Here is a 15,256-nt window from a genome sequence, read left to right as displayed (position 1 = left end):
AATTACCATATTATAGGTCAATTATGTACAGTGCAATAAGCCAACAGGAAGTTTCTTTTCATTCAGTAATTGTTTGAATTTGGTGAACACTATATGGAACTTTCATAATAAAAGGAGTTTTAGGTCTGCAAACTGTCAAAATGTTGGGAAATTTTGTTGAAATTTCATTAAAAAAATGGAAGGAAATTTGGAGAAAATTGGAAAATGAGAAATTTTATAAGAAAAGTGAGTGGAAAATTGAAAATTATTTTTGGGGGTATTCGTAAATTACGTCAATCATGATCCCAATTCCAAAAAATTGATCAGGTCCGGCATAGTCCGGCCAACTTCCCGAATAGCACAAATTTAGTTAATTGTTTCAAAATCCGGCACCAGACTGTCATGGCTCTTATATGGAACTGGGTTTAAAGCAACTCTGAGTTCACTTGATTTGACTCGATTTCCCTCAAGTAAACTGTTGTGCTGCTCGGACCTAAAACTATCCAAATTCACAATTTTATCGAAAATTCTTCCAGAAATCTTCAAAATCTGCCAAAATTATCTCAAAATTTGCCACGAGAACATCATCAATCATTTTGGTGGACGTAATGAGCTGTTAAGTATTCGACTTTATCGCATAACAAGCTTCCTATTTGCATTCATAACATGCTTATGCTTTACAATCAGTTATTATGTTACATGGCAAAATAATCCAGTTATGGTTGCTTATGATAACGAATTTACTGATACATCTGAGGTATGTACTCAATTAAGTACTTAACTTGTAATTTACATGATAAAATGGTTTATTACAGATTCCCTTCCCAGCTGTTACAATGTGCTATAATCCTAAAGTGGATTTGGATAAATTTGATGTAAAAAATGTCACAAAATTTATTAATTTAGATGATAAAGTCATGCTGGAACCAGGAAGTGAATTTTATTTGGAAACTTTATCACATTTATGTTCATTTGGGTATCGGAGATGTAATGTCAAGTCATGTGAGTAGGTTATGGTGGCTATATTATTTATGGGATGATTAACGTCAACTTAACTTGACTTCATGTAAAATTTGAGTCATTATTGAGCTCTGCGCCTGTTTAAAGCTTAAACCAGGATTTTGTAAGAAAAATTCAACTCAAGTTGACTTGACTTCTGTGAAATTCGAGTCAAGTTGACTTGATTTCATGGTAAACTAGACTTAAGTTGACTTGATTTCATGCAAAATTCTGGTTAGAGCTCGAAGTCGACTTAGATTTTGTATGAAAAATTCGACTCAAGTTGACTTGTAATATAAAAAATACGAGTCAAGATGACCTGTTTTACTCAAGTTGACTTGATTTCTTGTAAAATTCGAGTCAATATTGAGCTCTGCTTCTTGGCTAGAGCTTGATGTCAACTTGGATTTTGTATGAAAATATCGACTCAAGTTGACTTGGTTTTGTGTAAAATTCGACTCAAGTTGACTTTACTTCATGTAAAATTCAAGTCAACTTGACTTGACTTCACGTAAATTTCAAGTCAACTTTGAGTTCTGCTTCTGGTTTAGAGCTCAAAGTTGACTTGGATTTTGTATGGAGAAGTCGACTCAAGTTAACTTGACTTCTTGTGAAATTCGAGTCAAGTTGACTTGACTTCTTGTGAAATTCGAGTCAACTTTGAGCTCTGCTTCTAGTTAGAGCCCGAAGTCGACTTAGATTTTGATGGAACTAGAATTTTGTATGGAAAATTCGACTCAAGTTGACTTGACTTAAATTTAACCTCAAATTTCACCATCCTTAATTCAATTTACAGCCCGAACACCCCGCACATGCTACCCATCCTCACCATGTTCACTCCAACTACACGACTTTAACCTCAACATGACCGGTGCTGATTATGTCAATAGTTTAGAGGAAATTTCAGTCATCGACTTCATAACTGAGCTTCGATTTGAAAATGACGATGATTTTTTCTATGAAAAGCCAATTTACCGTCGATTAATTACGGACGAAGGCATCTGCTATACTGTAAATCTCGATGAAAATAGTAAAATGTTTACATCCAAAATGGCTGATTATTTAATAAATTTTGACATAAATTTCACACGGCCCCAAAAGTATCCAGTTCATGCATCCAAGTCAGGACGTGATTATGGACTGACCATCGTCACAAAGGATCTTGTCGACAATTTTAATGGAATGTGTGCAATTAAGGATGGCTTTAAGATCACTTTACATTCACCACTCACACATCCGAGGATGTCAACACACTTCATAGACGTTCCAGCTGATGACGTCACAATGATTGCCATCAAGCCATTCGTCATCACAACATCTGAGGATTTACGGCAATATCATCCAAAAATTCGTCATTGTTATTTTGAAAATGAGAAAAAACTTGAATTTTTTCGTCATTATTCGCAGTCAAATTGTGAGTATGAATGCTACATCCAGCGACTTATGTCTACATGTGGATGTGTTGCATTCTACATGCCGCACATTGATGGATCAAGGATCTGTCAATCGAGTACTGAAAAGTCATGTCATTGTGATTTTCGTGAGAATTATGGACAATTAAAGGATTGTGACTGCTTGCCGTCCTGTAATTCAGTCACATACGATACAGAAATTACGTCATCAAAAAGGGAACCGACACCTGAGAATATCGAGCATGTTTCTGTGTATTTTAAAAAAGATTATTTTTTAAAAATTAAAAGATTTCAAGTTTTTGGATGGGCGACATTTTGGTCATCAATTGGTGGCTTTTTGGGTCTGTTGATGGGCGGATCGGTGCTGTCAATTTTTGAGGTATTTTATAATATTTTTATTAGGCATTGCTTCACTAAGAGACATGAGATTATGGATGTTGAGTCGCGGAATGTTAAAGATGAGATTAGTAAGGGAAACATGACTGTAAAGAGGACGAGAAGCACTCAAAGTTGTAGATTTTAAGGAATCCTGTACACACTCATCAATATGGACATGATGTCGATATTTTGAGCAGGACATTGACGATCCTTAGAAGCTTACGATGCGACACAGTGATACACCTGACATGACCAAGTCCGTACGAATCTTAAATCAGACACACCACTTGTGGACAATGTATCAAACCTGTGGGTCACCAATGACTGTCCATGTCACACATGTCACATTGCTCATGTCGCATTGTTCATGTTGCCCAGTTCATGTCACACTGTTCATGTCACACTGTTCATGTCACACTGTGCATGTCGCTTTGTTCATGTCGCACTGTGCATGTCGTATTGTTCATGTCGCACTGTTCATGTCGCACTGTGCATGTCGGACTATTTATGTCGCTCTGTTCATGTCACACTGTTCATGTCGCTTTGTTCATGTCGCTCTGTTCATGTCGCACTGTTCATGTCGTATTATTTATGTCGCACTGTTCATGACACAGTGTTCATGTCACACTGTTCATGTCACACTGGTTCATGTCAGATTGTTCATGTCACACTGTTCATGTTGCTCTGTTCATGTCGCATTGCTCATTTCGCACTGTTTATGTCGCATTAGGTTCATGTCGACATCGCATTATCCTTACTGCTCAAGATAAAGCTATGAAACTCATTAATTTACAATTTTATTTTAGTATTAAAATGTCTAATTTATTGAATAATTTTTTATTATAATTTTTTAATATTCTAAATTCAATCACAATTCATAAATTTTCATGGTTTCTGGCATGCCTTTAATGCAAACAACTGCAACAGCACAAATATCGGTGAACTTACTTCCATCCACTCTAAATTTTTCGTCTCATTTAACTTTAATGCAATTAAATATTTAAAAAGTCCAGTTAATAAAATGAAATTTAAACTCCAAAATATTTTGTGTATAGCCGTTTGATTGTTGATGTACATCCTCAATATCATAATGAAACAGAAGTAGGCATTAAGGATGTCAGCACAAAATAATACTGAAAATAGCTTAAACCAATCAATTGCTGGCTTTTGATCACTTTGATTGACACGAAATGAGTCAATTATTTCATGTGCTGTACCATTTGTCATCTGTTGTGGCTGTATCATCATAAAGTCAATTTGTCCATCAATTGTTAGGGTCAGGAGGATGGAAAAAATGAGAATTGAGATGAGATGAATGAGAATCTCGAATGGGGTTATGGACAGCCATCGACTTATTTCAATCATTTTAAAATACGTTTTGACTTCGTTTCTGTCGTCGTGGGATGACATTGTGGTGGGTGTAGGTGATGGTTGGGGTAGCTGGAAATTGCTCTAGTGCTGCTCTGGATCTCTTTTATGGTGAGTTTTTTGTCTGGATTTGGTGATTTATTCTTTGAGTTTTTGATGATTTTGAATGGATTTTGACTGGATTCTGACAGAATTTTAACAGAACTTTACGGTTTTCAACTTTGTTTTGATGAAATTTTGTGATTTTTAGCTCATTTTGCCATGCACAGCAATGCTTTGATTTAAGATCTATATGATGTTATCCCTCAAAATTACATCAACAGATCCAGTTGAATATTAAGTCTGAAATTACAGAAAAAAGATTAAATTGCAGTTATTTGACTTGATCCAATAAGCTGTCGATGAAGACAGCATTGCATTTGGTATTGGGAATTGGCAGGCAAAAGCCGGTAGAACCAGCAAATAAGTATGTTCATTGTCTATTAAGGACTACTCAAGCTGCTCGACTGCAACAGCTTGGATTAGCCGACCTTATGTCTAATTATAATCTTGATTCCGATTAATTGATCCAAAATTCGGAATCAGATCAATGTGACTCTAGAATAGTGTCAAATTTGAACTGGATTCATATCCGGCATCGAGTCAGAGTCATGTCGGCCTGGTGCTGAATTTTGGATAGATTAATTGACTTGATGCCGGATTAAAATTGACTTGTGTTATTCCGGGAATTATTTCTTGGTAAGTTCCATAAGTGACATGATTCTAACAAGACATAAGGATTAACTAACCACAGCAACTTCCACTCCAGCTTTAAGTCCAACATTTCATTTATTCTGCCTTACAATCAACACACAGTAGCACTTAGTAGTTCTGATTGCATATGACCTTAAATTCAGCTTTTTGATCATTTTAATTGAATAATTTGGCAATTTTTCACAATAAAAATAGATTAATTGATAATAATCATAGTGTGCATGACTCTGGGAGTCCGAAAAAGGCACCATTTCTGGAGTCTGGATTCCAATTTAGTCTAGACTTTACTGTACTTTAGAATCAAATACTCAAAAAAGGAGGAAATTGAGTCTGGACTCGAATTAAAGTGCAATAACAATTGAATCTAGCCAATTCTGACAATAATCACAAAATAAAGCTATAATTTGTCAATTTATTCAACTTACCTTATTTAAATTTGAATATTTAAATATTAATTCATAATAAATTTTGAAATTCCAACTCAATTTGCTTTATTTTTTAAATTATGTGCTATTATTTGTGATTTAATCAACTTTAATTCCTTATTAATCCAACACAATCTTTAATTATTGCAATATTTCTTGTTAAAAAGTTAAAAAATTATAAAATTTTATTTTTTATTTCTGAATTGTTTGTTATTGTTTACAAAAATTGCTTACGTAAAATTGAAATTACTTACGTATAATTTTTATTTTCAGATTGTGCGCATGTTGAATTTTTAAAGCATAATGCGCATCTATACATGCTTCATTGTGGAAACACAACAATTTTTGTTGAAAATAATAAAATTAAATGTTTTTAAGGAGAAAATGAGATTGTTGATTTTAGAGATACTTAGGGTTCGGAGACCATTATTTTCTTATTGTAAAAATTAATTGAAACCTAAAAGAGGTATATATTACAGTAATTCCGCGGAGATACCGAAGAGATCAAAGACCGAAGAGATCGAAGAACCGAATACCAAGTCCAAATCCGAGTCCGAGACCGTTGACTGATGACCGATGATCGTAAACCGTTGACCGAAGAAGAACCAAACATACCGAACATAAAAAGATTTCGAAGATACCAAAGATACTCGAAGATACCATTGAGACCGAAGATACTCAAAGATACCCGAAGATACACGAAGATAATCGAAGATACTCGGAAATATCTGAAAATACCGAAGATACCGAAGAGACCCGAAGATACCGAAGAGACCCGAAGATACCGAAGAACCGAAACCAAAGACTGAAGACAACCGAAGACGACCGAAGATAGAGACCGACGACTTCAAGTTCTGCTAGTCAAAAAGTAAAAACAAATCATCACGAAAAATTCAATTTTTTTTTTCCAAATTTTATTTTATTAAAACAGTTGAAAGTTTATTAATATTTTTATATATGACCTTAAAGCAAGCAACATGAGCTGAACTACACTTAATAGTTTAATAGATTAATAATATTAAATTTGATAAATTCTATCATTTGTCCTTTGGGAGTAGCAAATTGTGTCTAACAGCCTTTATTTCCAACATATTGTCCAACGAGATGCTCACAATTGAATGCCTGGATTTGTACTAGCGACGTAATTAAGAAGCTCATCGCTGTCCTCACAAACGAATGGTTTTTCATGATAACAAGCCACATCATGCTGTAAATAGTCAAAATTTGGATTAAGTCATAAAAAATTCAGCATATATCCTCAAATTACCCATCCAATTCCATCATTATAGACATTATTAAGCATTCCCAAGCATGATTCTGGTGTTTTATTGATGTCATATTCAGCATTATCTGGTTGTGGCTCCTTCTTATGTCCAGTTTGTGAAAATGGATTATATGCCCATCCAGCTGGTTTTTGATTTGTTGCTGGAATTTTAATACGATCGGCTGACCAAAACCAGCCATTAATGTTGAGTGGAAGTAAGTCTGTACGGCCTTCGCATGCTGAAATATATGACATAATTTTGAGGTTAGAATCTCAATTTTATAGCAGCTTTTCCGAGCGACAAATTGCGGGAAAACCGAACACAGTTCGGCAAACCGAATACAGTTCGGCAAACCGAATACAGTTCGGCAAACCGACTACAGTTCGTAAAACCGAATACAGTTCGGCAAACCGAACACAGTTCGGCAAACCGACTACAGTTCGTAAAACCGAATACAGTTCGGCAAACCGAACACAGTTCGGCAAACCGAATACAGTTCGGCAAACCGAATACAGTTCGGCAAACCGACTACAGTTCGTAAAACCGAATACAGTTCGGCAAACCGAACACAGTTCGGCAAACCGAACACAGTTCGGCAAACCGAACACAGTTCGGCAAACCGAACACAATTCAGATGTATCTATATTCGTCGTCACATTAGCATGCTGCTCGGGTATTGCTACTTACAATCAAAATCACATAATCGTCCCGACGTCCAAATGTATGGAACATCATTTGACTCGACCAACTTAATAATTAAATCATTTTCTTCTTGTGTCTCCAATGATACGGCATCCATACAATATTCACGACAAATATTACGGGCAGCTAACCAGTCAACACGCTTATTTTGATATTCTGGAACTTGACCGCTGTAAAAGTAGTTGTGACCATTAAATGTAAACTTTTTGGGTCCTATAATAGAATGAGAAATTGAGAATTAAATGATTTTTGGATGTGATTAGCAATAGAGTTAGATGGAAAGGTATTATAGCTTGAATTCGGGGCATGGAAACATGGGGGCATGGGAGACATAGAGGGCATGGAGGTCATGGGTCTGGGCGTCCTTATTTGTTCGGATCCATGAAGTCCTTTTCCCAGTAAAGAGTCCAAAGACATCTCAAAAGACACCAAAAAAATCTCAAAAATCACCAAACCCAAAATCACTAAGAATTCATCAACAAAAATTATTATTTTTTTGAAGTTCACATTCATTTACCCAATCAATTATCACCTAATTCCTACATCTTACGTAATCACTTTCAATTTCATAATGTTCACGACATCCATCAACAATATGAACATGTTTACCGACCTCAATGGTGTTAATTTTAATAATTAGAAAAACAAATGATAAATGATTGTCATTTTGGACATGATTTCTTGGAAATATTTGGATGTGCTTTTGTCGATCACGTGTGACCACGTCTTTACTAGTCGTCTAGCATGAATGCTGATAATTCTTCCTGAATTTTCGACTAAAATGTGATTTTATCTGCACTATGTTTGAACTATGCCCATTTCTCAGTCGACATCGGTGTATGTAGCAGTTGCAGGAGGTCAACTTGACTTATGATCAGCTTTATCGTCACTTTTCGACTTCCCAAATACAAGCTGTCAACTAGATTTGGCAGGTCTTTGGGATTCTGGACTCCAGAAGGTCAAAACAGCTTCTTGACTAGAGTTTGAATCAGAGTTGGAAGGACATCAATGTGGAGATGCCTCCCAAAAAATGTGGAGTCGTGTCTATCAAAATCCGGACTACAATGTAGAGGTGCCTTCATAATGGAGGGGGCTTTTGGTGTCTGGACTCCCAAAGTCATGCCAATTCTGGTCAGAACTTCATGGATATGAACAAATAAGGAGCCCCAACCCCCATGCCCTTCATGCCCTTCATGCCCTTCATTTCCTCCATGTCCTCCGTGCCTCCTATGTCCCCCATGCCCTCCATGCCACATCTGAGGAAGGTCATGGATCACAATTGATCTGTATGGTCAGCAAAGTAAGTAAGCAAAGGACTCCAGACTCCCAAAGTCCTGCCAAACTCTGCATCAATCACCCAAAAAATTGATACTTACGTGATGTACATTTTGATGGAATTGGAGCAGACAAGAATCTTGGCTTTGTGTTATCTTCGCAATCAATGGCACAAATACATAGTGCGATTGCTAAAAGTGTTAAAGTCTTCATCTAGAATGAAAATAAATGATGAATTTAGATTGAAAATTAGTAAAGTTATGATAAGTATTGTTGCGGATCTTATCAAGGATTTTTGAGGATGTTATGATTAATTTTTGGAAGGCATGCGACAACGATGAAGAAGTGCTGGAAATTAATAGACAGATCTAGCTTCCGATGAACTCTAAATGCGACAATGGGCCCTCGTCTCGGTCTAGATCCCTGTTTCAGTCACAGTCTCGGTCACGACAATTTGTCGATGCCTAGACTCTGGGTATGGGGCGTATGACTTTTGGAATTAGGGATGTTTATTAATAGTAAATAGATTTCCTAAAAGCATAAACCGAAAAACTGACACCAGACATGCATGACTCTGTCATATCCAAGCCCCAGACACTTCAATGTATTGTACAATACGTACCCTAACAAGCAATGAGTTCCCTTTTAGGTACCGTAGTGTAATTTTTGAATCATGAAAGCATGCTCTTTGCCTGTTGGGCTTATATGGAAGTTTTAATACTTTATAGGTATTGTAGAATATTTTAGAAGTGTCTGAGCCTTAAACAAACCGAATCCCATAAAAAGTCAGATTCATGACGGAATAGTGTTGGAATTAGAATGGGATAATCGATTTGTTCCTTTCAGACATGGATTAACGGAAGGTAAATCCAGTGGAAAAGGCTAGAAAAACGTTTTCTAGTCTAGAGTCGGAATTGAATGAAAATAACACCAGGGCAGAGTCACTCAGGCCTAGGGTATTTAAAAATGGAAAACTTCCCGAAAATTCCAGGAAACGAGAATTCTGGAAACTCTACATAAGCATAAGACCGGATTTTCCACTTATTCTCCGTCATGTGCTTTCCAGGATTCAACTTGATGGTCTAATCATTGGAAATAATGATAATTATTGTGTAAATCACTAGAAAAAGCACCATTCCTCATTGCTACAATCAAATACATTGAAAACTCATGAAAATTGATTGATTTAACTCATTGGTCAGCAACATGTGTGACGCAGCGCAGTGAAGTTGCGTGAAAATTCTCTGGTGTGTCTAAAATATTTTCATGGACTAAAACATGCCATAGTCCAAGAAATTGTTGCTCACAATTGACAATTCACTTCCAAAAATCAATTTTCAGCTTCAAAATTCACTAATTTTCCAAAATTTCACATGCTAATGTCCAAAGCATCAACCTCAACCAGAGTTGCAAAACAGGCACCTGCGACAGAAATCGTACAAATTATATCAAGAATTTGTACGGTTTTTGCCAGTCATAAGTGCCAGTTTTGTAACTCTGACCTCAACAATTGTCACAAAATCAATCACAAAACTCACTTTGACTTTCTAGAATAAAATATTCAACTAAACTTCACAGACGACAACAATTAACTTGATTTTAGATGTGAAGACATCCACAACATCCAAGAGACTAACGAAGACCATAAGTAACATTAACAGTTTTATTGATTTTTTTGCTACAATATGTGATATTTTTCACTGGAATTATTAACACATGCGAAAAGATTCAACAGCTGAAGTAATCGAGTCAAGGTCTTTTTTCAACGTAAATTGTGATAATTGATTACTTACAATGTGCTTGATAACCTCTCCTAGACGTGACATCAAGCTAGACGACTAAAACCATTAAGCTGTGATTTTTTTCTACGAATTTTGTTTATTTTTTATGGATGAATTATTTTTGGATGCATGTTTTTGGTGGCGATTTTTTGATGTATTTTGGTAATTATTGGGGGTTTGTGGAAGTGTGACTTTGAAGCTGAATAAATGCCAAGTTCATACCTTGTTGTGGTATGAGCTGTAGCCCTGGGGATACCTGGTATCACTTGTAACTCTGATGTTACTTGGTATCTAACGTACTCTTGGGGATATCTGGCAATACCGCCTGTATTCATAGGGATACCTGATATCGCCTTTATCCATACGAATATCTGGTATCATACCCTAAGAGAGCACACTCTAAGGTTACCTGGTATCACGTTTAATCCTGAGATTAACTAGTATCATCTTTAAATTTGAGGTTACCTGGTATCACCCATTACCCAGCAGTTACCGGATACCATCCTGGAATTAGCTGTTATCACCCGTAACCCTCGGGGTTGCCTGGTATCACTTGGACCACCGGAGTTGAACCCCTTCATCTTCCCCACCGGCTCTACCCCACACTCTATATGCTTCTGCTATAACCATTGAATGCATCGCTGGAAACCGAGCTTTGTCTCAAGATAAGTAGTTGGCAAGATGTACTTAAAAGCCAACCCAAGCTACCCTCCTAAAGGATGACTAAACTCTGTGCCGAGATAACCAATTTACAACATCCTGCCCAACCAACCCTTATTAAACGTTGATAGCCATACAACAATCAATGCTTTCAACCTACCATCTCAAAAACTCATCATCCACAAAGAAAGACCATCAAAAATCGAGCATGACTTGTTGAATCGATTGTCATTATCACGAGGTTTATAATGCAGTTAGAGATTTCGTGGAAAGACAGATGGGCGTGAAAGAGGAGTAAACAAATCAATTTTCAATGCCATCTTTCGAGAATTGACAGCAATTCATTAATAAATTTTGAATAATTTACAGTCACAGTTATAAAGTAAGATTTTGTCAGTCTCTCAGACTCTCTCTGAGTCTCTGTGAGTCTCTTAATACGGATTTTGGATCGATTACTCAACTTGTGTGACTCGGGCATGCTTACTTAGTCCTATTTAGCACTTGATATTATCAAAATTTGTCATAAAAAGCTATAAAAGCTCATTATCATCGTAAACTTTTTCTGTTTCATTTTCAAAAATGTTCCATTGATGAATATCTTCAAAATTTTCATTTTTTTTTTTGGATGTAACAGCAGAAACTGAGTCAGTCGGTATCAAATTTTGTAAACATAAACAATCTATAAATTAAGTTAAATTCAAATTATTCAAAATTATTAAAAATAGACAAATTTAAAGAATAATTAAGTGCAATTATCACAAATTAAAGCATAAAGCAACAACATTTCCAACCTCGTCTAGTAAAATTTCACATAAATAAGTCATTCAAGTTTAATTTTCAAGGTTGAATTTGTTTTGTTGTGTTAAGAACAATGGAATACTTGCCAGATCATCTGTTGATTGAGATTTTTGAATATTTAGATGCGAAAAACATTAAAAAAGTTGAAAAAGTCAGCGAAAGGTAAGAATTTTTAATAATTTGTCAAATTTGATCAAAATATTGATATTTTTTGAGTATGGAAATAAAAACAGGTTTTGAGCTTTTGTTTCGTAGAACAGCAATAAGCTGTTAAGGTTGAGTTAGTGGACTGTGTCTTTGATGTGATTTAATTGATTAAATGACAAACTTGGGGATGACAAACGATGAAATTTACCAAAAAAATGTATTTTCTGAATTTTTTACTGAAGTTGGAGACTCAAAGTTCCTTAAACCCTTATCCCCCTTGGCTACCCCCCTGCCACTCATAGCTTAACTCAATCATGTACCAACCTCACTTTCTTGAGTTGAAGGCCGTGTCCAAGCGACATAGTTGGGCAAAGTCAAGCTATACTCTGGTTAATACAGGGTATTATAGCCTAGCAAGTCGCAATCCTTCCTTACATCCGGTTTAATTGATACAAAATCCGACACTTGGTTCGCATGACTCTAGTATGATGCCGAACTTAAATCATATGAGATCCGGCATCATATCAAATGTGTCCCTACCCCTCTAAAAACGCCCTTTCGCTCTAAAAGCACCCCAACCTAGACAACCACAATATTAAATTATTAAAAGCAGTTAAAACTTTACTAATATAATTCTATTACCCACAGATGGAAGCAGCTAATCATCTCATCATCCAGAATCATGAGAAAATTTACAATTTTATCATACGAGAAACGAGATGATGGCTTATCATTTGATGACAACTTAAGTAAACCAGAAGACAGACGACAACAAATAATTGAACAATTTGACAAATTAGAAGATGAAATGAAGCAACATTCATACAGAAATATTGTCATTATGTTTTCGGATGCATCATTAATACCCAGTGAGAAATATTTGGATATTGTCGAAAATTGCTTTACAAGAATTGAGAAAATTAAAATTATGGATCCTGATAATTATTTGATGATGAAGACATTGAGGTAAGATTGTTTGGAATTAATGTTAATGAGGCATGTTAAGAGGGGGGGTAAAGAGTGGGTTGAGGTTATGGAGTCAGGGTTGGTAGTCTGACTCAAATGGAGTAAGGGAGTCCTGACAGCTCTGGGTAGTAGTTGTATGTATCGGTATAGATAGACTCCTGGTAGGGTATATAAAGGTATGATAAGGAAAAACCTATTCCGTACCAATGCTACCATACCCTACTACTTCTGGAAAAGTCGGCACCTGATTGGAGTCAACTATCCACTTACGTAACATAATCAAACCCTGCATCATCTCTCCGTAAGAGTGTCTCTGACTTGATTCAGGATTAAGTGAAATTCGGTCAGAATTTTGGGTTTAGCTGCTTAGCATCTTCAAGTTAATCTTCCACCGATGACCTCTTATGCAGATTGTTACCTGCTGTCGTTGACTCCTAATTATTAGCTTCACTAGTATGCCGACTCTGTTGACTGGTTCCGACTTCTTGGGTGGTGATACGGTACGGAACGACTCGACTGGGCTATCCTAACAAGCAAAGAAACAGGTTGGGGTATTGTAGTGGTTTTGTACCAGTGATATACCCATAACCATGCCGTACCCGAAGGAATAGGCCTCCCGGCTTATCATCGGATTACTTGCCTTTTCTATACCTTCAACCAGAGTTGGCAAGACTCCAATTTAGGGCTTTTAGAGTCCAGACTTCCAAAGTCCTGCCAACTCTGCCTTCAACCTTATAAAAACCAGAGTGTGGCCGTCTCAAATTCAAGTTTTTCAACATTTGATTGTCAAAAAATTCGAACAATTCGAACTAAACTTATTTTAAAATAAAAATTTACGTTACGAAGAAAAGTAAAAGTAACGGTCAAAAAAAATTTGAATATTAACGACAAAAAAAAAAATTTGAAAAAATTTAACGGTCGTTTTTGAGAAATCCACGCTCCGATAAAAACATTAAATTAGAGCTCTAAATTTTAACCTTAACTCTTCCACAGCTTCATATCATCAACATTATCGGAACTAAAATTCGATCCATTAAATGACGATAACTTTGATGACTTTGAACCAATTCTGTTGCCGAAATTGAAAGTCTGCGAAATTAAAAAGTCAACAAAAATCCTCAAATACATCCGAGCGCCAAATTTGAAGACACTGATCCTGAAAAACTGCAAAAATGATGACGAAAATCTCGAAAATTTCCTCAAAAAGACAAAAAAATTGAAAAAATTGGAATTTGAAGCTGAATTTTCATTAGATTTGATCAGCACAGCTTTCAGCCTGGAATATCTCGAAATCACAGACATCAAAAGTCCAAATTTTATGGCCTTATTCAAAAGCTTCATCATCCCACACCAAAATACCCTCAAAGTCCTCAAAATTACCCAACGTAATTCCGATTGTAAGGAAATTTTGGCATTTGTGATTGAAAATTTGAGGTTAGAAACTCTAGACTGTTGTGGACGACTTGATGTACATCAAAATACGGAAATATTGGATATAATGTCTGAAAATACATCAATTAAGAACCTTTACATTGCATTTAATGCCTACAACAGGAACTCAATTGTACATTTAGATCATATGGACATGGAACTAAAAATTATCAAAAAATGCACAAAAATTAAAAATTTAAAAATTGATTATTTAAATGGAAAATTTGAGAATTTCCTCAAACAAATTCAAGGAAGTGACTTTAAGACTTTTGTGATTGGATTTGGTAATTCTGTGGAATCGACAGACATTAAGTATGACAAATTGGATGTGCTGACTGTCAAGCGTATCGCATTTGAGACGGAAATAAGAAGTCTTGTCAATTTTACAGCTGCATTTCCTAACCTCAAAAAGCTTACATTTGAGCGACTTACAATCCAAAATTATGCTGATTATTTCCATCAAATGTTCAAGACGTGCAGGAATTTAGAGGAAATTGAGATTAAAAGGTTGTCAGGCACGACTGAGGATTTGTACGAGTCACTAAAATCTGACGATTGTCATTTAAAATTGCTGAAAATTCAAGTCTCAAAAATATCGGAAGCTAGAAAAATTGAGGAAATATTCAAAAATTCGTCATTTAATGTCCAAATATTCTCAATTTCTGATCAAAAGAGAGTCGAATGGGACAAGTTTGTCAATTCTTATGACTTGTGTATTTATGATGATGATGATTTTTAATAAAGTTGCTCAAAATTCGTCAAATTTGATTCAAAATTCATCAAAATTCATCAAAATTCGTCAAATTTGATTCAAAATTCATCAAAATTTGTCAAAATTCATCAAATTTAATTCAAAATTCATCAAAATTCGTCAAATTTGATTCAAAATTCATCAAAAGTCTTCAAATTCATTCAAA

The 15,256-nt window shown here is 35.6% G+C and overlaps 4 protein-coding genes across 4 annotated transcripts in view; 3 read left to right on the top strand and 1 right to left on the bottom strand.

Annotated features, from left to right (window-relative positions):
- Positions 1-15,256, top strand: part of LOC139097286 (uncharacterized) — a 68,928-nt gene that overhangs the window by 36,330 nt on the left and 17,342 nt on the right. The window lies entirely within an intron of this gene.
- On the top strand, positions 141-2,913 carry LOC139097321 (pickpocket protein 28-like). The gene is made up of 4 exons (XM_070649130.1): positions 141-225; positions 516-736; positions 795-981; positions 1,775-2,913. Exons 1-4 carry the CDS (start codon positions 141-143, stop codon positions 2,911-2,913), a joined length of 1,632 nt encoding a protein of 543 aa, XP_070505231.1.
- On the bottom strand, positions 6,227-10,212 carry LOC139097278 (uncharacterized). Its single transcript, XM_070649071.1, has 5 exons — positions 10,095-10,212; positions 8,658-8,769; positions 7,267-7,494; positions 6,582-6,817; positions 6,227-6,521 (listed from the first exon to the last, which is right to left on the bottom strand). Exons 2-5 carry the CDS (start codon positions 8,767-8,769, stop codon positions 6,423-6,425), a joined length of 675 nt encoding a protein of 224 aa, XP_070505172.1. The 5' UTR covers positions 10,095-10,212; the 3' UTR covers positions 6,227-6,422.
- LOC139097330 (uncharacterized) lies at positions 11,722-15,082 on the top strand. Its single transcript, XM_070649139.1, has 3 exons — positions 11,722-11,957; positions 12,591-12,908; positions 13,902-15,082. The coding sequence occupies exons 1-3, from the start codon at positions 11,869-11,871 to the stop codon at positions 15,076-15,078; spliced, it is 1,584 nt and encodes a 527-aa protein (XP_070505240.1). The 5' UTR covers positions 11,722-11,868; the 3' UTR covers positions 15,079-15,082.

The sequence above is a fragment of the Chironomus tepperi genome, unplaced genomic scaffold (genome assembly GCF_022539635.2).
Source record: "Chironomus tepperi strain 1889 unplaced genomic scaffold, CSIRO-AGI_Ctep_v1 contig_419, whole genome shotgun sequence".
NCBI classification, from domain to species: Eukaryota; Metazoa; Arthropoda; class Insecta; order Diptera; family Chironomidae; genus Chironomus; species Chironomus tepperi.
Note: the sequence above shows the minus strand (reverse complement) of the source record. Positions and strands in the feature narration are given on the sequence as shown.

Bases quoted from the DNA above. Each gene is read 5' to 3' on its own strand.
- LOC139097330 (XM_070649139.1), top strand. From the start codon at position 11,869: ATGGAATACTTGCCAGATCATCTGTTGATTGAGATTTTTGAATATTTA. The intron at 11,958-12,590 runs GTAAGAATTTTT...TATTACCCACAG, and splicing joins GTTGAAAAAGTCAGCGAAAG to ATGGAAGCAGCTAATCATCT. The intron at 12,909-13,901 runs GTAAGATTGTTT...ACTCTTCCACAG, and splicing joins TTGATGATGAAGACATTGAG to CTTCATATCATCAACATTAT.
- LOC139097321 (XM_070649130.1), top strand. From the start codon at position 141: ATGTTGGGAAATTTTGTTGAAATTTCATTAAAAAAATGGAAGGAAATT. The intron at 737-794 runs GTATGTACTCAA...GGTTTATTACAG, and splicing joins AATTTACTGATACATCTGAG to ATTCCCTTCCCAGCTGTTAC. The intron at 982-1,774 runs GTGAGTAGGTTA...TTCAATTTACAG, and splicing joins GAGATGTAATGTCAAGTCAT to CCCGAACACCCCGCACATGC.
- LOC139097278 (XM_070649071.1), bottom strand. From the start codon at position 8,769: ATGAAGACTTTAACACTTTTAGCAATCGCACTATGTATTTGTGCCATT. The intron at 7,495-8,657 runs GTAAGTATCAAT...ATTCTATTATAG, and splicing joins TCCATCAAAATGTACATCAC to GACCCAAAAAGTTTACATTT. The intron at 6,818-7,266 runs GTAAGTAGCAAT...CATATATTTCAG, and splicing joins ACGATTATGTGATTTTGATT to CATGCGAAGGCCGTACAGAC.